Genomic DNA, 21,446 nt, shown 5'->3' on the forward strand with positions numbered 1-21,446 from the left:
ACTCTCGTTCTTTTTATTATTTCTATATTAGTCGAAAAAATAATAATTAAAACGCTTTAATTAATATATAATTCAACTTTCTGCTATTAATATTCATATGCTTTTTGTTGTTTGCTCTTTGACCTCGGTGGGGATATTAAGTCACGATGCGTTTATAATAATATAAAAAAACACAAATCTTGTTTGTCTATAATTTTTTTTTTTATAATTGACATTCGACATATTATGGCCAAAATAGCCCAGTCGTTAGGACCGTTCAGATTAGCTTATGGTTGCGGGTTCAAATCCAGATAAATCACTTCACAACCACTGAATTTTCATGTGCTTTTGAAGGAAAAAATCGTAAGGAAATTTGCAAGTTTTTTTTAATTTCAATGAAATTGCGACCGTACATACAACCTGCGCTGAAGTAGCGTGGTGACAGCTCCAAGCTTTACAAACGTCAGGCTCATGCGCAAATGAGCCCGTGATGCCCTCTGAAAAGAGTGGGGACCGCTGATTCTTAATAGGTATTTCAGCGCCTTCCAAGCTCCACAGACTTCCCCATGCGACGTGGGACGTGGGTTTTTCTTTTATGATGTAGATTGACGGACGAGCATATGGGCCACCTGATGGTAAGTGGTCACCATCACCCATAGACAATGACGTTGTAAAAAATATTAACTATTCCTTAAATCGTCAATGCGCCACCAACCTTAGGAACTAAAATATTATGTCCCTTGTGCCTGTAGTTACACTGGCTCATTCACCCTTCAAACCGTAACACAACAGTACTGAGTACTGTTGTTTGGCGGTAGAATAACTGATGAGTGGGTGGTACCTACCCAGACGGGCTTGCACAAAGCCCTACAAGAACCCCACCAAGAAAATTAATGTGAAAATTGTAAATCCTTATAACTCATAAATAATAAACATTGTAATAATGAATTCTGACCGAAACAAAGTAACTGAGAAACATTCTCTCTTTTACGGAATTAAGATTTTATGGTATCAATTTTGATGATTATCCTTTTTAATATAGACATTTCGGAATAAAACATTCTCTCAGGATTTTACTACATTTTTACACTTAATCAATGATGTTCTAGTAAACAGATATGTCATTAACGCGTCAAAAGTGAAGACTAGAAAACGTCCTAATTGGGACGTTTGCTTTTAGTCGTTTTACGTAGTAATACGTTATAATACATCATTATTACGTAGTAATACGTTTTGCGTAATTAAAACCTCTAGTTATCCCTTTTACTTATTGTTTTTGTCAAGCTATCCTTTTTACTTGTAACGAAATGTAAAATAAACGGTCCCCGGCGCGGCACACTTTTTTCTGTTGTTTAGTATGGGTATAACATATCTGTTTATTAGAATATCATTGCACTTAATGTTATTAATTCTTATGTTTACAAATATTGTTGAAAAAAAATTTAACATATATATTTTTCATAACATTTCCCAGATCCTGTAACATAAGTGTGTTTACAATAAATATATGTTAAACAGCAAACCAATTATAATACTCACGTAATTATGATAAAGCATTTATTTAACATAAAGTAATATAAATAATATATTAGCTCATGACCGCGTAGCATTGATCGCGATTCTGCTATCATTGCAAAACGTTTTTAAAAAGGTGCTTAAACAGTTCATTTAAACATTTGAACAGGTGAATATTATTTTGCTGTTATTTTTTACTTCTAAAGCTTTTAAAACAAGTGATTTTGGACATAGCATAATCGTTGTTTCAGTCTAGGTACGCTGGTACCGTTACATTGTCATTTCTTTTTCCGGTTCTGATCAGGTCAGGGTAATTTCTTTTCCGAAACAACAACAGCCTGTAAATTTCCCACTGCTGGGCTCCACTCCTCTTTAGGATTAAGTTTGGAACATATTGTACCACGCTGTTCCAATGCGGTTTGATGGAATAAACACGTGGCAGAATGTCTATGAAATTCGACAAATGCACCTCACGATGTTTTCCTTCACTGACGAGCACGAGATGAATTATAAACATAAATGCACATGAATATTCAGTGGTGCTTACTTGGGTTCGAACTTGCAGTCATCGGTTAAGATGCACGCGTTCCGAAACAACGGCAGTGTTTAATCTGACAATCAATCAGTAGCTGTAATGCTTATATGTATTTTAATAAATGGAAAAAAAATCCCTGTCTTCACCTCTTCATGACAACCGCTGATCCAATGGAAATGAAATTTGCTATGAAGATAGTCTGTGTCCCGGGACAAAGGCTACTTTCATTAATGAACAGCGTTGGAAATAAACTCATCAGACGACCTCGTGAAAAACACCATTTGCACATTTAAATTGGCATCTTAAAAAATGCATCGTCAGTATGACACTGACCTTGGAAACTAAGGTGTTATGTGCCTTAGGTTACAAGCTCATTTATGCTACACACATTTTTTATGGTATGGGTTGGTGGACGAGCATATGGGCCATCTGATGATAAGTGGTCACCATCACCCATAGACAATGACGCTGTAAGAAATATTAACTATTACTTACATCGTCAATGTGCCTCCAACCTTGGGAACTAAGGCGTTATGTCCCTTGTGCCTGTAGTTACACTGGCTAACTCGCCCTTCACACCGGAACACAACAATGCTGGGTACTGTTATTTGGCGGTAGAATAACTGATGATTGGGTGGTTATGGTAGTTTATTCTATATGTAACTTTGTAAGAACGTAACGTAGGGTAACAGCATCTCCTACTGTTGAAAAAGGCTTCCTTCCCTATTTTTATGGAGAGGTTTTGTCTTTATTACAAAACATTTGTGTAGAAAAGATTTTATCATTATTAGCGAACCAGTTTATGGAGCTAATATTAATGACCCATTTCAGATATTAATTATGCAGCCATCTGTTGCTGAGTTCTATAAAGACAAATGTGTCTTTGTTACCGGTGCGACTGGGTTCCTTGGAAAGGTTAGTAGCCTATCAATTTATTTACAATCAGGGTCGAGGCAACTGCCCTGGGTTCTTAACAAGAGAGAAGCTCGTACTATAGCAATTCAGATGAGTTACCATTTTTATGTAATTTTTGTTAAGATAATCAAAAAATCAAAATCAAAATAAACTTTATTCAAGTAGGCTTTTAGAAGAACTTTTGAATCGTCATTTTACAATAAGGTGAAGCTATCTTGATGTAATCAAATTACTGTTACTATTTTAAGAGCAAATAAATTATAAACAAAGTCTGTTACAAATTTATTTCTACGGTATTAATTAGCCTCCATTCCTTTGTCACTCCAAGCCTACCAGAACTTTAACTATGTTTTTTCTTTGATATAAATACAAATTATACATATTATATATATGTTGTAAAATTTAATAACATGAAATGTGTTTGTATAATTTGTTCATGTGTCTTTTTTTCTCGTTTATCATGATTTTTGGCAAAAACGAGATTTTTGTACTATAAATGTATTAGAACACATCCGTGAAAACGATATTTTCTTATTTTATTTAAATACTGAGATTTTAACTCGCTAATGGTCTTATCATATCTAAACTAACGCGCATATAAACGTGTCCTAGTTTGCGAAGAAATGCGTTGATCTATGGGTCCGAGTTCCGACGTCGTATAATGTAAAAATAACAAAATACTCCTGCATTTGTCCGACACAATGCGTTCTTGTATGATTATCATGTAAACATGTACCTATACATATACTATACTGATTTGTTTAATACGAAAATATATAGTTCGTAATATTTTGTAACGTATACGTTACGCAAGGGGGTAATTACACATCAATACAGTTTATTTGATAACGTAGGTAGCTAGTATTTTCAACCGACTTCCAAAAGGAGGAGGTTATCAATTCGACTGTATTTTTTTTTTTTTATGTTTGTTACCTCATAACTTTTCACTGGGTGGACCGATTTTGATAATTTTTTTTTTGTTTGAAAGGTAGTGCTTCCCGTGGGGTCCCATTTTTTTATTTTTTTTTCCGATGATGGTATCCATGTGAAAACGACATAAGTCTTAAATTTGCATTATGTATATGCGCGACAAATAGGTGAATAACTGAAAATCACGTTAACCAATTTTGATAATTCTTTTTTTATTATAAAATATATACTTCAAGGGTAATTTGGTGAAAGTTTGGTAAGGTTCTGAGCACAGGATCCATGACAAAGTAACGGAACGGAAGGGAACGGAACAATTCTGAGGAGCACGTTAGCGATACTCGGTCGAATCTTTTATTTATAGGTTATTTGGATATTTGAGTCACCTTCCGTAATGTGGTTATGTTTATGTAATTATCATAGTCGAATATTATAATCAACTAGCTACCCACCCCGGCTTCGCACGGGTGCAATACTGATACTAAATATACTACAGAATTTGTTTATATACGACATCACATCGCAAACTTCTCAAATTATCAGTGTTTCTTTACTATATTGTTCATGTATTATATACACAAACCTTCCCCTTGAATCACACTATCTTTTAAAAAAAACCGCATCAAAATCCGTTGCGTAGATTTAAAGATATAGGGACAGAAAAAGCGACTTTGTTTTCAACCGACTTCCAAAAGGAGGAGGTTATCAATTCGTCTGTATTTTTTTTTTTTTTTTTATGTTTGTTACCTCATAACTTTTCACTGGGTGGACCGATTTTGATAATTTTTTTTTTGTTTGAAAGGTAGTGCTTCCCGTGGTTATGAGAAAAGCTTATTATTATTTCACAGGCGTTAGTCGAGAAATTGCTGAGAGCATGCCCTGGGATCAAAACAATTTATCTCCTAACAAGACCGAAGAAAGGCTTAAGTGCTGAAGAAAGACTAAAAGAACTCTGGAACAATAAGGTATGTACTGGACTTTTACTTACAAATAAACTGGTACAGTTCTTCCCTTTCCAACGTATTGGTGAACAGTACAAATTAAATAAAATCTTATGGGGGTACTTCGAGAATTTTCTATACAGCCCGAAATCTGGAAGGTATGTTCCCATTCCTTGGAATCTCAGAAACAGACAATCTGTTGCCACACACACACACACACACACACACACACACACACACACACACACACACACACACACACACACCCACCCACCCACCCACACACACACACACACACACACACACACACACACACACACACACACACACACACACACACACACACACACACACACACACACACACACACACACACACACACACACACACACACACACACACACACACACACACACACACACACACACACACACACACACACACACACACACACACACACACACACACACACACAAACACACACACACACACACACAGAGAGAGAGATACACACGCGCGCGCGTTCTACCATTAACTATATTTTGTAATTCTTAGCCTGTTTCATCTTATAACTTTGAATTAAAGTATGAGTGTGTTGAGGAAGAGCGACTTCTTCTGTCACGGGAGCTCACGGCACTCTAAAGAGGAAGTCAGCCTTTAATATGTTATTGTACTGTCTTGGTTATTGATGAAATAAACATTTAAATATTTAAATCTGAATTTTGAGCTCAAAACTTTCGGAGTTGCGGACTCCAGCCACTAGACTAAGTTAATTCGAAATAATATATATTTACAATAACACACTTTTCCTTGTAAATATTACTTAGCATAACATGTGAATATTTAAATCTAATTTTAGTTAAGCCGTTGTTGAATTAGTAAACATGACATATTAACTAATTCACTCATTAACAATTTTAATGTAGGTGCAGTATTATAAGTTATTTATTTTTTGTATAATTAGAAAGACGGTTAAATGTTAATTATAATTGGTCACCTTTGACATTGGGTTTATAAGAAGCATTAATTAAAATTACAGCCGACAAGTCATAGACGGTTACGGGATATCAGATATTTATGGTTGTTGGGTTTTAAAGATGGCGCAGCGGACGAACTATTCTTTTCTGCGACTTTTCTGGTGTATGCGAGAAACAGTGTTCTTGTATCCCCTTCTCGATGATAGTTTGGAGAGAAGACTGGTCTAGTCAGGTTTGAATCTAGCTCTCCTATTCCAGTCTTCAATTCTCCTAAACTTTTGAAAGACTTTTGCCCAACAGTGGTCATTTCACCCGCGATAATGTTGAACGTAACCAATATATTATATTATAGATTTTTGAAAGATTACGAGAGAAAGAACCGGATTCATTCAAGAAGCTGAGACTGATAGCTGGAGATATTTTGGAAAATGATTTGGGCATCTCCAATGATGACCGTCAAGAACTGGAGCGGTGCTGCAACATCGTGATCCACAGTGCGGCATGTGTCAGGTCAGGGTTATGATTTGGATTTTGCAGAAGTTTTTCGACTTGATTTTTAGTTTTCAGATCAGAAAATGGTTGCGTTTTGGTGGTTCGAATATCCCCAAAACGGAGATAGGCCACACTTCAGGCAAACTAAGTAAAACTTAATATTTCGATGCAAATCAATGTATATCATTATATTAGTCATAGATTAACTTAAGTAATAATAATAACCCTCAATATCCAAACCTCGCGGGTTTGAAAATTGTTCGAAAATTTTCTACAAATATAAGGGCTTTTTCTTTGTAATGCACAACTCAAAGTCAAAATTTCTTATTTAATATAATTGGTTTTTGGTCAATTTATTACCCTGAATTTCATATTTTTGTAATATACAATACTAAAAGGGTACCCTTTTATTTTTATTTTCATATCAATCGATGTAAAAAGTGGTACGTTTCCTGGATCTCTTAGGCTATTTTCTTCCCTCCTCCCTGACGTTTCGCCCCTTGTCCCTTCTCCCTGTACTAACTTTAAGCTTAAATGAAGAAGCAAATAGGAATAACAGTGATTCCTAATAATGGCACATTGCTATAATTATATAAAAAAAACCTATTTATTTATATATTTACGAATGAAAAAAAAAACAACAAAGTAAAAATACTAATATTAGAAATAAATAAAATCATTAAATATATAAATTTTTAAACACAAATTACTACACTATCTCTATTTTCAGATTTGATCAAAAATTAAAGGTTGCCCTTGAAATGAATACGAAAGGCACGCTCCGAGTTCTGGAATTAGCTGAAACGATGAAAAACATTGTGGTAAGTATAATATTTGGTAATGTTCCTTCCTTAAAGGCCGGCAACGCACCTGCAAGCCCCCCGTCGTTGCAGATGTCCATGGGCGATGGTGATCGCTTTCCATCAGGTGAGCCTCCTGCTCGTTTAGTTCTATTTATTTCTCTATAGTTCCTATAACATAAAAAAATATTCTTGAATTCTTAAGAACAACCAAACCTTCAAAAACAAAATATACTCTATTCAAATAGGGGGTTACAAGCACCTTAACAACTATATTAAGTGAAGCTACCACCGGTTCGGAGAGTAGATTCTACCAAGAAGAACCGGCAAGAACAGTAGTTACTCTTCATCGACATATAAAAATAAAAATCCATGTTAATTCAATACAATTATATGTGTATGTAATATATCCTGTCTGGAAGTCAACAAGTATTAACTCCATACTTTTTTGTCATCTGTATAATCTTGTACTGAATAATATGCCTTCAGTTATTTTGTATAATATTGTATTTGAAACAGCATACTAGAGTAACCTAGAAAACGATTTAAATTTCAGGCTTTCGTGCATTTGTCAACGGCTTATTGTCGTTGCTATATAGATGTTTTAGAGGAAAAGATGTATCCACCTGTTCACGATCCAGAGAAGATAATACAGCTAGTCGATTGGCTGGACGATGACACTCTTGATTACTTGGAGCCAAAGTTAGTAAATCATTATCATCATTATATAGTATAAAACAAAGCCGCCTACCGCTGTCTGTCCCTATGTATGCTTAGATCTTTAAAACTTCACAACGGATTTAGATGCAGTTTTTTGTGACTATAAGTTTTTGTCATAAACACCATTTTAAAGTACGAATATACGTTTTGGATTACCAGCTTATCAGTTGTGTAAAACATAAAAGTATAATATAGCATCATCATCAACATCATCAGCATCAGCCCGTTTTTGCCCACGGTTGGACTTAGGCCTCTCCAAGTGCACGCCACTGTGGTCCTTCTCCAGCTACTCACATCCAGCTCCTGCCAGTCGCCTTGCGTATATCGTCACTCCACCGTGCCTGAGGACGTCCTACACTACGTTTGCCGAGACGCGGTCTCTACTCTAGAACACATAAATAATAATAATAAAAACGCCTTTATAAACTATCATGTCAAACATATAGTATTATCCATAGTTGAAAAACATTTGCCAATTTAGTAATTGGCGAATCTCTTACGTTGCCTAATGTGATGACTGTTCAAGTTTCATTTATAAAATGATATTTTGAAAGAAATTCTTGCTTCGGAAATTAAGTTGAAGAACCGTTTTCTGATCCGGTTTGAAGGGCACTAACTAACAAACCAGGCACAAGGAAATTAATGTCTTAGTTTCCAAGATTTGTGTCACATTGTTGGTGTACGAAATAATAACCATTAATATTTCTTACAGTGCCATTCTCTATTGGTGGTGATCACTTACCACCAAGTGGCTCATCCACCAATATATACCTCATATTTTTTTAAATGTTTTGATCGATTAAGTAACTAAGCTTCCTATTACTGGTATTAAGACCAAATCTGTATATTCAGTATTTTTATCAACAGATTAATATCATCTGAACCCAACACCTACTCGTATACCAAAGCGATAACAGAAAATCTCGTAGCGAAATACACGTCCAAATTTCCAGTAACTATTGGACGTTTATCAATCGGTAAGTTGCTCATAATAATAATAAATATAAAACGACATCACATACATAACTCTGATCCAAAAGTGAGTAGCTAAAGCACTTGTGTTATGGATACAAAAGGCACTCTTCAAATTCTGGAATTAGCTGAAACGATGAAAAACATTGTGGTATGTATAATATTTGGTAATGTTCTGGAATTCTTAAGAACAACAAAAGTTTCAACATCAAAATATACTTTATTCGAATAGGGTATTACAAGCACTTACGAATCGTAACTTAACAATTATATTAAGTGAAGCTACCACGAACGACGACACCACAAAAACAGACCCGAGACAAGATAGAAAATCAGTGAACTTTTTCTCCATCAACTCGGCCGATCGAACCCGGGAACTAGTAACACTGTATGTCTGTTACCGCATGACTATATTTATTCTAATTCCTTCGGTTTGTGGGGCATTGGTAAAGTAAAAATGGTTAATATTTCACTATCACCTTCAGTCATAGATAGTAGTGACCACATCAGGGCCTTTTGTCAGTCTGCCAGCCTTTTTCTAATAAAATAAAAATGTAACTTATCTGATGTGTATTAAATTAAATATATACGATTTTGCTTTCAGTGACAGCCGCTTATAAGGAGCCTATGCCTGGTTGGATTGATAATTTAAACGGACCAACAGGCATTTTAATTGGGGGTGGTAAAGGTAATAAATGACACATTACCAAAATAACCCATTTATTGATAGAATTTCATAAGATGTTGGTGGTCAGGTCGTTTTCGGTCACAGTGGTTTCTAAGGAGCCCAAACCCAGGACATACTATAGTACTCATGTTGGTGCAAAGATAGGTGCACTGTCAATTACCTCACACATAATCCGATGGTACGTCAAATCTGATAGGACTGGAAATTACCATCAGTTTTGTGTGCTGTCCGAGGTAGAACAGTGTTCGCACTTCCAACTTTCAGCTACCAAATGCCTTACTTTCAATATTCCATAGAAAAACCCCAATTATTTATGGCCTGACCTTTGGTTTTAGTTTTGGTTCCCCTGATTACACCTGCTAGCAGATCTTTAGCTACTAGACGAACGAGACAAAAAAATAATATGACAAATATATTTTATCTGTACGAACACTGTATGCTCTACAAACACATTTTGATGAACAATAAACAAGCAATTATCTCTAACTTAACGATTTATATCCATTATAATTTGACCTCCAAACTTACAAAAGCTAGCATCAAGAGTCCTCGTTAAAACTTTTTTTTTTCGGCAGGTGTCATTCGTACAATGGTATGCAATGAAAATTATCAAGCCGATCTCGTCCCTGTAGATATGGCTGTCAATGCATGTATACTGCTTTCATACTTCTGTGGCTTGGAACAGTAAGTGGAGATAGAAACATTACCTTTGCATGAAAACCCCATACAACAATGACTAAGGCCTCCTCTCCCATTAAGGAGAGGGTTTGGAACATATTCCACCACTCTGTTCTAATTCGGGTTGGTGGAATGCACATGTGGCAGAATATCGATGATGCAGGTTTCCTCGCGATGTTTTCCTTTACCGCCGAGCACGAGATGAATTATAAACACAAATTAAGCACATATATAGTGGTGCTTACCTTAACCCAAAATCATCGGTTAAGATGCACGCGTTCTAACCACTAGACCATCTCGACTTGTACCCACCTATATATTTATGAAAATATTATAATTAGTATTTTGTCATCAACCATATTTTTCATTTAACACAGGCTTATTTTTTAATGTCACCAAGTGTTTGGTCTCTAATTTTCTAATATCACCAATTCTCTGTCCTCTAACTTTCCGATTACGTTTCAGATCAAAAGAAGTTACAGTCTGCAATATAACACAGTCTAGACGAAATCCCTTAACTTGGAAAGAATCTTTGGATGCTGGTAACTACAACTGTACAGGACTTTTTGTCTCTAATCATTTGAAAAACCAACACAATTTTTTTAAGCAAATTAGTCTGAAGTAATCTTCCTCATACTACTAAAGTAGTATGAGTGCACTGTACAAACTCAAAAATGGATTTGTTTTTTTTATATCATGTATTAATTGAATTTACAGGAAGATATAAAATAGAGCAATGAGAATAACCATGATGACTTCATATACAATCAATAGTCAACCTAGTTTTATATTTACAGCCTGTAAATTTCCCACTAATGGGATAAGCTCTCCTCTCCCTTTGAGGATAAGGTTTAAAACATATTCCACCACCAAATTAGACATATTCAGGTTTCCTCACGACGCTTTTCTACACCTCCAAGCACGAGATGGGATGATTTACATATAAACACATATTCAGCACATGAATGATCAGTGGTGCTTGCCTGGGTTTGAACCTGCAATCATTGTTAACATATTTAATATTAACTTAATTTTATGTATCAGTAATAATAAAGAGGTGCAAAATATAACTGAAGACTTAGTGTTCCTCTAAATCAGTAGTTCCTAGACTTAGTTTTCTCGTGGACAACTTTCAAAATTTTATTGGTTTCGGTGTAACCGGGTGGTGCTGCTACATTTCTACCACATTCTTAAAGTCGCCAAAAAATAAAAATTGTGTCGCTTCTGAGTTCTGTCCCTATATTCCGATAGGTAAAATAAAAACGAAAAATAGTAAATTTCTAACATTTTACTTAATAAAAGAAAAGAATTACAAGAAAAAAAATAATATAACTATGCTTAAATTTCTCTTTACAATCTATCTATCTTGCTCTAAACAGTTAAATTTTCGTGGACCCCCCTCCCCCCAATTAACATCTTATAGCCCTTTATTTTTTATTCACGCCTACATAGACCCCAAACATGACTCCCGAGAACCCCTGGGGGCCACACTTTGAGAATCACTGATCTCTCGTCGTCTGAATCGTCACCAGATTTTCTGTCATTATTTGCAATATTGTCAAAATTTTATGGTTACTCAGGACTCCACAACTTTGGTGGTTAATTAGAAGTTAAACCATCTTCAATGTGATGACTTCGTCCAGCAATGGACATACCATTATATCCATATAAGAATGTAAAGTTGTCTTTTTTCAGGTCGCAAGCACATCCATGAATATCCGTTCTCCATTTGCCTGTGGTACCCAGGCGGTTCGATAAAGAAGTTCAAATTACATCACCAGATCCACGCTTTCTTTGCTCACGTCATACCGGCCTATTTGGTGGATTTATTGATGATTTTGCTGGGGAGAGACACTTTGTAAGCACATGGGATTATATATTCTTCGTCTTTAGATGCCCTTTCTTCGTGATCAGCAGATACCTGAGAGAATACTATAACGATTCATGCGCAGCCTAGAGATATGACAGTCAACCAGATTTCATATATATGGAGGAGGGGGGCATTATATAGGATTATGCCTTTCGGCCATTCAAAGACGGACTGTCACCTGTTCTTGTGTAAAGTTTAAAGGTCAAATCAGAATGTATCGCCTTTACCTAAAATAATATTATTTTTCCAGCATGGTGAATTTACAGAAACGAATTGCGGATGGCATCGAGGTCTTTCACCATTATACCATCAAAGAGTGGTGCTTTAAAAACGAATATTTCAGATCTCTATCGAAACGTATTTCTAAAGAAGACAATGAAATATTTTATACAGACAGTTTGGTAAGAAATTATAAATGTAACGTATTCTACAATAGTATTAGAAGTATTCTAGTAGAAGAAGAGAAGGAGACACTCCACAGTCTCCAAACTATTGCACTGCAAGAAATATTAATGTATATTAATATGAAATGCTCTCAACGCGCCAGAAGATTTTTCTTACACAGATCACGAAATCTATCACAACTGCGTCATGTACGCTTCGTATAAAATCTTCTGATAAATGTAACGCAAATTGTACAGGCAATCAAAATACTGCTTGGTAAAATATCATTTTCAACTGAATCCCAAAAAGCGTAAAATCCACCTTTGCCTAAATGTACATGGTTATAACGTAAACCTGAATATTTCTTTATTAAGTTAAAAAAGTTGAGTTAGTGTTGAGTTTGAATTTGATGGTCTGGTTTCCTTTATCAAAGCAAAATATAGATTTTCGTATGACTATAACAAAGTCGGGGTACTTCAAACTTTACACAAACAGCCAGTATATTTCCTACTGCTGGGCTAAGGCCTTCTCTTCCTTTGAGGAAGAAGTTTAGAGAATATTCCATTTTGACGAAATTAGACACATATGGGCGTCCTCACGATGTTTTCCTTTAATAAAATTCAGTGATGATTGCCTTTCTTTGTAACATCAATCTGTTGTGAGATGGCTCAGTTGTTGTTTTAAAACAACAATTGGGCTATAATATTATATATGTTTTAGGTTTTCAACTGGGATGACTACATAAAGAACTACATACTTGGTGCACGAGAGTACTGCTGCAAGGAGGATCTTTCTACGCTACCATATGCTAGGAAGCTTAATCGAAGGTGAGTTACTGTGCCTGCGACTTTCCTCACGTTTTAGGGGGTGGTTGTCATGTGTTAGGCACAAAAATGTCCTTCTTTCGAGTTCAAGTTTGCTTCATAACAAATTTAATCAAATTCGGTACACTGGTTTGGTAGTGAAAGAGCGCCAGACATTCAGAGAAACTTTCACATTTATAATATTAGTATAGAAGTATAAATATGTCCATAGATCTTAAGGTGACAACTTCTAGCAAAAGGTACTGGTTTATCATTGATACAGCACAGATTGAACAGCCTTCAAATTGGAGAAGTAGCTGGGGTCTAAGGGTTTAGTCCTCTTTGCCTCAAAACTAATAGTATTTTTATATTTTCATGTATACTTATCCTTATGTATGAAACATGCTGATACTGATGCTGATGCTTTTTTAAAACAGTGAACCAGCAGCCTCTTATTTCTTATTTAATTATTATCCCCTTTATAAAAACATGCTACTTGGTGGTAGGGCTTTGTGCAAGCCCGTCTGAGTAGGTACCACTCACTCATCAGTTATTCCACCGCCAAATAGCAGTACTCAGTATTGTTGTGTTTCGGTTTGAAGGGTGAGTGAGCCGGTGTAACTACAGGCACAAGGGACATAACATCTTAGTTCTCAATGTTGGTGGCGCATTGACAATGTAAGGAATAGTTAATATTTCTTACCGCGTCATTGTCTATGGGTGATTGTGAGTTGTGACCACTTACCATCAGGTGGCCTATAAGCTCGTCCGCCAATCTATACAATAAAATAAAAAACAATTGCCGGTAAAACGTCATTTTGTCATTGTGACGTTTTCCTCTTATTTTTTTCCTTTATTAATAATGAAATCCTTTTGTTCCAGATTGTTCATTTTAGATGTGGCTGTCAAATTAATGGTTATATTGCTTATTATATATTTTTTATATTATTGTTGTAGTATATTAAGTTAAAATGTTCATAATGAGTGTCAATCTGATTATTCGATATTTGAAAACTGTTTTGTCTCTTGAATATTGTTTTTGTTTATTAAAAAATATTTAAAAGTAAAAACAGTTGTTTTTTTTTTTTAATTTAGTAGCAAAAACAAACGCGGTTCAACCTGTTTAGTATATTAAATAATAAAAATATGTTAAAATTTGTAAATTATATATAAATCTTTTATGTAGGTAAATAAGTTGACCCAATTGATATTCTGTCATAAGCTAATTTGGGTGTGATAAAAAATTTACATCTGTTGGGGTTTACAAAAAATAATTGTATGTAGATCTTCCTTTATCATATAATAGTGTCAGTATAAAGAAAGAAAAAAAAGATTTTTTTTTTACTTTAATATAAATTGCCACACTAAACATTATTTTTTTAAAAAAGTATGGTTTTTTTTTGTAAGTAACGATTTATTTTAATGAAATGTAATGAAAAAATAAAATAAAGCAAGAATCCTTTAGATGTGTCTTTTCTCAATTCAATTCTTAGTTTAATGGTTTTTAGTTGTGCCGGCAGGGCACAGATTATTTCGCCAATGTCACGTAGGATGGAGAAGACACGAATGAGATTGATCGGTGCGGTTGAGACACTAAACTCAATTGAATTTTAAAGTCAAGAATAGTAGTATTAATTTCCTTGTTAATCCTTAACCTAGAACAACACAAACATTAAGAGTTAATAATAGGATAATTAAAAAAAAAAAGTTGTTAGTATTCGTGTCTTTTCTCAATCAGGTTCTTGTAATTGGTGACATTTTTATTGTTTTCTGTCATAGAAACATTTTAGTTTTTAACTTTTTTAAATTTAATTACAGTAGGTGAAACTAGATTAAAAGAAAATTAAATTCAATTTAAATTTACTATGACAATTAAAGTAAAAATTAATACTTACTAAATATTAAAAAATTAATCTGAATAAAATAGGATTTAGGTCAATCTAATAAAAAAAAGTAATTGAATTATATTGTAATCTTTAATTAATGATTATACCACAGATAAAAAATAATAACAATTATCAAATAATATGAATTACATTTGGTATTTGGTAAAACATATTATAAATAAAAATGCAAAATTATGCAAATTATGGAATATCACAAAATACTTTTATTGATACCAGTATTAAGTTACAATTTATTGAGGTTTTTAATAATAACAATAATTAATAATAAAGAACACATTAAAACTAAATTGAATCTGGATCCATTTAAAACAAAAAATTGCTAATTTGCGTTATTCCACAATTAAATTATTTGGCACTGCAAATTTTGCATTTAATGAAATTACAAATTAAAAAACTACTTTGTTAAAGTCAATTAAAATTATTGTCATATACAATTTATATTTACAAAACTAAAACTATAAAATAACAATGTTTATTTCATAATTAATACTAAATGTTCATTAATTAAAAAAAAAATCTTGATATATTTCCAGTCCCAAGTCTTATTAACAAACGTAAAACAATTTTATATAATACGTTACGGTGGAGTAGGTAAGATATTAAGTAAAAATTGCATAGCCAGAATTAAATTATAATGTAATTTATAATAATGTAATTCTTGTACTATATGGTGTTCTCTCAATTACAAACATTAATAAGAGCTATACAGCTTTAAAGATTATTTGTAGAGCTTCATTAATAAATGAGAAATGTTTTTTTTTTTTAAATATGAGACATGAAACAGACGACAGACAGCCTAATTTCAAGAAGGTTTTAATTTAGTTTTAATAATATTTTTATGTAAGTATTATTTCTCATGACCGTCTCAATTTCACCTGTTTAAAATTTAAACTATTAACAATACAAGCAAGTTATGTATGTATTTAATTCAAATGGCGGGAAACACAAATAATCTTTGACATTGACAGTTTTGACGTTTCGCGGTAACTGTAAAAATGGCGGTTTGAATGTCATTGAAATTATTAAAACTTTGAAAGGATTAATATGTAAATTACTACACAGTTAAGTGAAATACTGTTGAACTATAAATAAAGATATATAAATCAATAACTGTTTGTAGTCTAATATAGCAGATTTATAGCAAAGCGCATGAAATATGTCAATATAAGATTTTGTTTATTTGTAATCGCAATTTTTCCTGTCGTTGTAAATTTTTGGAGTTTCATATTCTTGTCTCCTTACCGGTATATAAATGGATATTAATTAAGTATTGATTGTTTGCAAGAGTTTGTTTATAAATACTTAAGAATGTAGAAGTGATTTCGTGAAAAGGGACGGAAGTGTGTAACAGGAGGTGGGAAAGCGCGCGCTATTTTATTTTGACCAATGAGCACGCGCCATTTGTTTTAACCAATGAGAGGGCCCTATTTGATTTGACCAATGAGAGTACGTGGTTTAAAATTTTGAGAGACATATCTGTTTCTGAGGTGAGAAGGCTCTTTCTTATTAATTTTCATTTCAATTACTAATACTATTTAAAGGAACATATAAATAATGACTCTAGCTGCAACCTAACATATCGGTACAAATGCTTGAATTTTCAAATACATAATAAATTCATTGAATCCAAATTACTCTTGTTATTATTATCGGAATTAATTTGTGATACATTCTCTAGTTTACGGTAAATGTCTTTGTTAAAACATTATTTATGTTATTTACACACATATAATATAATTTAATAATATATCAACAAAATAAACGTATTATATAATAATAAATGAAGTATGCGATTAGGAAATAGACGACAAACTGAACTGCCTTGTCCAAGTAGTACAATCTGAAACAAAAGTGATTATTTTATGTACTGTCACGCTCAGAAGTGTTTATTGTTTGGGGGGGGGGTGATGTGGTTAAATGTTAATTGATAGAGCATATTTTTTTTTGTTTAAATTTGAAAATACGCTTGTATAACTAAAATTAAATTAAACTGCCATTAAATATTCCTCTATTGGGCCATGCCTTCATTCCCGTTGAGGGGCTATGGAGATATTTCTACCATCCTGCTCTGATATTCCATGGGAAGGTTTCCGAACAATGTTTTCCTTCACCGCACATGAAAATGGTCCTTGACTGGGTTCAAATTCACAGGCAATCATCGGTGCCCGCAACTTTATATGCGTCATAATTTTACAAAAACAAAAATTATAAGCCTAATATACTCCTTATTATATCAGCTATCTGCCAGTGATAGTCCCATCAAAATAGGTCCAAGCATTCTAGAGACTAGCCGGAACAAATATACAGACAGACGAAAATTGTGAAAAAAAAAAATTGGTATATGTACCGTGGATTCATAAATAAACATTGAGTCAAAAAAGGGCTATTTTAACATTACAAACAGACACTCCAATTTTATTTTATGTATAGATGATGGTCTTACTGTCTGTGCAGTTTCCTGGCCTGTGGTAACGTCGCAGGGTCCTCTTTGCAGCAGTACTCCCGAGCGCCCTTTATGTAGTTCCTTATGTAAGCACTCCAGTTCACAACCTAGTTAAATAAACAAAAAATTAAGGGCTTTGTTTATAAATATTGAACGTTACATACATTACTCTGATCCCAATGTAAGTAGCTAAAGCACTTGTGTTATGGAAAATCAGAAGAAACAGGTCAACCAAACATCCAGACTCAAGACAACATATTAACTAATTAACTTTTTCCACATCGACTCGGCCGGGAATCGAACCCGGGACCTCAGCGGTGGGTACCCATGAAAACCGGCTTACACACTACTCAACCTCGGAAGTCGTCAACGTCACTGTATTCTTCTTTACCGGTATAAAATGTTATCGTTACTGACCTATTTTGACCACTAAGTCTACTCTTAATGAGGAGCTAATTGCACAAGAATTACGGAAAATTATAGATCACAATTATGTGCAAAAACAACAATGAAGTCTATCCCCTAAGTAGAAATTTGATTGGATGGAAATTGCAAACCGCAAATCAGATTCAAGATCAAGGACCCAAATCAACGGATTACTAATTCCTAAGCGAGGAGGAACAATTAGTAGCCTTGAAACTCCTGGCTTTTACTGAGAATTCCCTGACAGAAATACTCAATAAATTTCCTATCTAACTCTTAATTAAGAACCAAGGTCCTCAGGGTCCTCAGTGATACGCTAACAGCCAAACCCACAAAAAATCAGCTAAAAAGGACATAATATCTTAAACAGATAATTTTGGTGATAAAATGATAGTTATTTGGTTTAGGTAGCTTGTCTTAGCCATATTTTTTTTAGGCACTTATTTTGACTACTCTCGATTATATTCATTACTATAAATATATTCATTAGTAATAACTTTGTTTAGCTTTATCCAAAACCTGGTTTAGTACCAAACCACTCCTCAAATTTTAAATCCAAACAGGAAAATCTATCGTCAACAGTGATATATGTAATGCGAGTTGACGCCGTTAGCCTATGTCCCCTTGGAAGGGCTTGGAGTTCAAGTTTGCATTATAGTAAATTTCGTCAAATTCGGTTCATCGGTGTGGCAGTTAAAGAGCGACAGACATTCAGAGTTACTTTATTACAATATACGAAGAAGCCAATTTACCTTCAGACACAAACATCTCAGTGCCCATGTAATGAATGGTAATTTCTACAGTACCTATATACAGGGTTACTGGGTAATATGTCACGACCCTTTTAAAGGGTTATAGTTCAGGACAATAGCTATCAAATGACCCCCAAAATGCTTATGCAAAAGTGTATCCCTATTTATTTATTTTTTGTATTTCTTGCTAGGGTACATCCTAGTTAATAATAACCAGTTATAAAACAAAAACAATCTTCAAGCATTTTTAAATTATGGCCGGCGAACATTTAGCATCATCTGATTCATATAGCCACTAGCCAGTTCCCTAAATAATAAATATATATAATCCTCACCTCCATGTTGGTGTAAAATATTTCATTATCGACTTTGGAAACTTGTTTACAAAGAGATCTGTAGTTATCGTTGCTGAAGAACCATTCCTTCGTTGTGTAGTACTGTAGGACGTCTAGACCGTAACTGACGCGTTTCTGTATTTTTATCATGCTGGAAAAAGAAAAATTACAAAAATTAAAAATTAAAATTACAGTGACAATTATTTTGTTGTGCAAAAGGATATCTACTAAGAGTTTCTTGTCGATTCTTCACGCATAGAATGTCCATATCACATTTCACCAACCCGCATTGGAACAAAGGAATATGTTCCAAAATCCCTGTCCTTAATGGGAGAGGCGGCTTTAACCCAGCAGTGGGAATTTTCTGGCTGTTACTGTTCTTAATATTGTACAATGCATTTTTTTTCATTTCAAAAATAAAAATATGCGTTATAGTTGAATACATGCAGGTATGCATTACATAAAAGGAAATACAATTAAAATTGTGTTAATTATTATTTATTTATTTTTGTAGTATTATTGTCATTTTTGTTGAACCTAAGAATAAATAAATAAATAACTAAAAATGTATATGTGTATTGCTATAATATAATTAATATAAGTAATAAAGTAAAGTATACTTACAAAGTCTTTTTGCCCATTAAAAACATGATAAAATCGACAAAGTAAGCTGGTACGAGGTGGGTGAAGAAGGCAGCGATCTGATGCTGGACCTTGGAGCTCTTTGGGGAGCCCCCGGGGTACCAAAGACACACGGAGAATGGGAACTCTTGCACGTGAATGCGACCTTGAATATAATAGGATTTAATTAATTAACAAGCAATTATTTAATAAAAATTAATAAATAAAGCATATTATTCAACATATATTATATATGTTACCGTAAGATTAAAAACATTGTTAGATTACAATATATCTTGTCAGATTGTAACAATCAGCCCGTAAATTTCCTGTTGCTAGGTTAATGGCTCCCCTGCCTTTCAGGAGAAGGTGCCGCACATATTCCACCACGCTGTTCCAATGCGGATTCATTGAATACACATGTGCGAGAATTTCTTTGAAATTAGACACATGCAGGTTTCCTCAGGATATTTTCCTTTACCCTCGAACACGAGATGAATTATAAACACAAATTAAGCACAAGTAATAATCAGTAGTGCTTGCCTGGGCTTAAACCCGCGATCATCTGTTAAGATGCACGCTTTCTAAACACTGGGCTATCTTGGCTCTTGTCAGATTGTAAACTGTCGAAATATTATGAATCGTGAAACATGATTGCAATATTTTTCTTTATATTGTGTTATATTTATAGTATCGAAGTTTTACTTACCCATGTCGAGTGCTTGGCCCCAAGTGATGGGGTTGTGACCGGACTGTGTTATGTTACAGATTCGAACCTCCTTCGGCCTGAAAGACAAACATTCTATTATAGTATGGTCTATGGACTTACAGTAATAATTGCTTGAAGAGCTGAGTGAGCCAGTGTAATTTTTAATGTACGCAAATATGTTAATGGAAAGTTCGTACAGTTGACTTAGAGTTTGGGGCCATCCATTTATTACTTAAGACGATTTAGAGGGGGAGAAGGATCGACCATGTCTTAGTTTTTTTTTTCTTATAAAGTGTGGGAAGGAGTTTCTACTGTTCTTACGTACGATCATCAAATGCGCAAAGCCACTGACCATTTATATTAAATGGTCAATGTTCGATCCTGGTCGCTCTTGCAAACTCAAGCTATTAACAATAGAAAATAATGTTTTTTTTTTTATGATATAGTTTGGCGGACGAGCATGTGGGCCACCTAATGGTAAATGGTCACCATCACCCATAGACAATGACGCTGTAAAAAATATTCCAATTCCTTACATCGTCAATGTGCCACCAACCTTGGGAACTAAGATGTCATGTCCCTTGTGCCTGTAGTTACACTGGCTCACTCACCCTACAAACCGAAACATAACAATACTGAGTACTGTTATTTGGCGGTAGAGTAACTGATGAGTGGGTAGTACCTACCCAGAGGGGCCTGCACAAAGCCCTACTAACCAAGTAAAAAATATTCTTAAAATTATGAAACTACAATTTATTTATGACCTTAATGTAAGGGAATAGAGCTTATAATCCAATTACAGTTTGATTATGGAACATAATTGAATACTTACTTTTCCACAGCTGTTAGGTATGAAAGCAAGATGCAAGCATTCACGGCCATATCGACAGGGATCACATCGGCCAAGTACGAGTCGTTACAATGCATTGTGCGGATCACTCCTGACGAAAAACATTTCAGTTCAATCCAATGACTTCATATAGCACACATATTAAATTAACAGCGAATAATAAAACAAGTTGTACAACAACAACAACAACCTGTAAATTCCCACAGCTGG

The 21,446-nt window shown here is 34.2% G+C and overlaps 2 protein-coding genes across 2 annotated transcripts in view; one reads left to right on the top strand and one right to left on the bottom strand.

Annotated features, from left to right (window-relative positions):
- Positions 1-1,591: 1,591 nt before the first annotated feature.
- Positions 1,592-14,214, top strand: LOC124542021 (putative fatty acyl-CoA reductase CG5065). The gene is made up of 14 exons (XM_047119978.1): positions 1,592-1,663; positions 2,861-2,944; positions 4,720-4,836; positions 6,142-6,299; positions 7,012-7,102; positions 7,638-7,783; positions 8,669-8,778; positions 9,378-9,461; positions 10,037-10,145; positions 10,605-10,681; positions 11,835-11,997; positions 12,260-12,410; positions 13,114-13,220; positions 14,079-14,214. The coding sequence occupies exons 2-14, from the start codon at positions 2,870-2,872 to the stop codon at positions 14,164-14,166; spliced, it is 1,476 nt and encodes a 491-aa protein (XP_046975934.1). The 5' UTR covers positions 1,592-1,663; positions 2,861-2,869; the 3' UTR covers positions 14,167-14,214.
- A 2,161-nt stretch (positions 14,215-16,375) lies between these two features.
- LOC124542020 (putative fatty acyl-CoA reductase CG5065) overlaps positions 16,376-21,446 on the bottom strand; it is a 42,120-nt gene continuing 37,049 nt past the window's right edge. Inside the window, exons 8-13 of the mRNA XM_047119977.1 lie at positions 21,219-21,327; positions 20,387-20,463; positions 19,681-19,843; positions 19,057-19,207; positions 17,547-17,653; positions 16,376-16,943 (exon numbers count right to left, since the gene is read on the bottom strand). Coding sequence (XP_046975933.1) covers positions 16,853-16,943; positions 17,547-17,653; positions 19,057-19,207; positions 19,681-19,843; positions 20,387-20,463; positions 21,219-21,327 — 698 coding nt within the window. The 3' untranslated portion in view covers positions 16,376-16,852. The remainder of the gene's footprint in view (positions 16,944-17,546; positions 17,654-19,056; positions 19,208-19,680; positions 19,844-20,386; positions 20,464-21,218; positions 21,328-21,446) is intronic.

This window comes from Vanessa cardui, chromosome 29, assembly GCF_905220365.1.
Source record: "Vanessa cardui chromosome 29, ilVanCard2.1, whole genome shotgun sequence".
Classification (NCBI taxonomy): Eukaryota; Metazoa; Arthropoda; class Insecta; order Lepidoptera; family Nymphalidae; genus Vanessa; species Vanessa cardui.

Bases quoted from the DNA above. Each gene is read 5' to 3' on its own strand.
- LOC124542021 (XM_047119978.1), top strand. From the start codon at position 2,870: ATGCAGCCATCTGTTGCTGAGTTCTATAAAGACAAATGTGTCTTTGTT. The intron at 10,146-10,604 runs GTAAGTGGAGAT...ATTACGTTTCAG, and splicing joins TACTTCTGTGGCTTGGAACA to ATCAAAAGAAGTTACAGTCT. The intron at 11,998-12,259 runs GTAAGCACATGG...TTATTTTTCCAG, and splicing joins TTGCTGGGGAGAGACACTTT to CATGGTGAATTTACAGAAAC.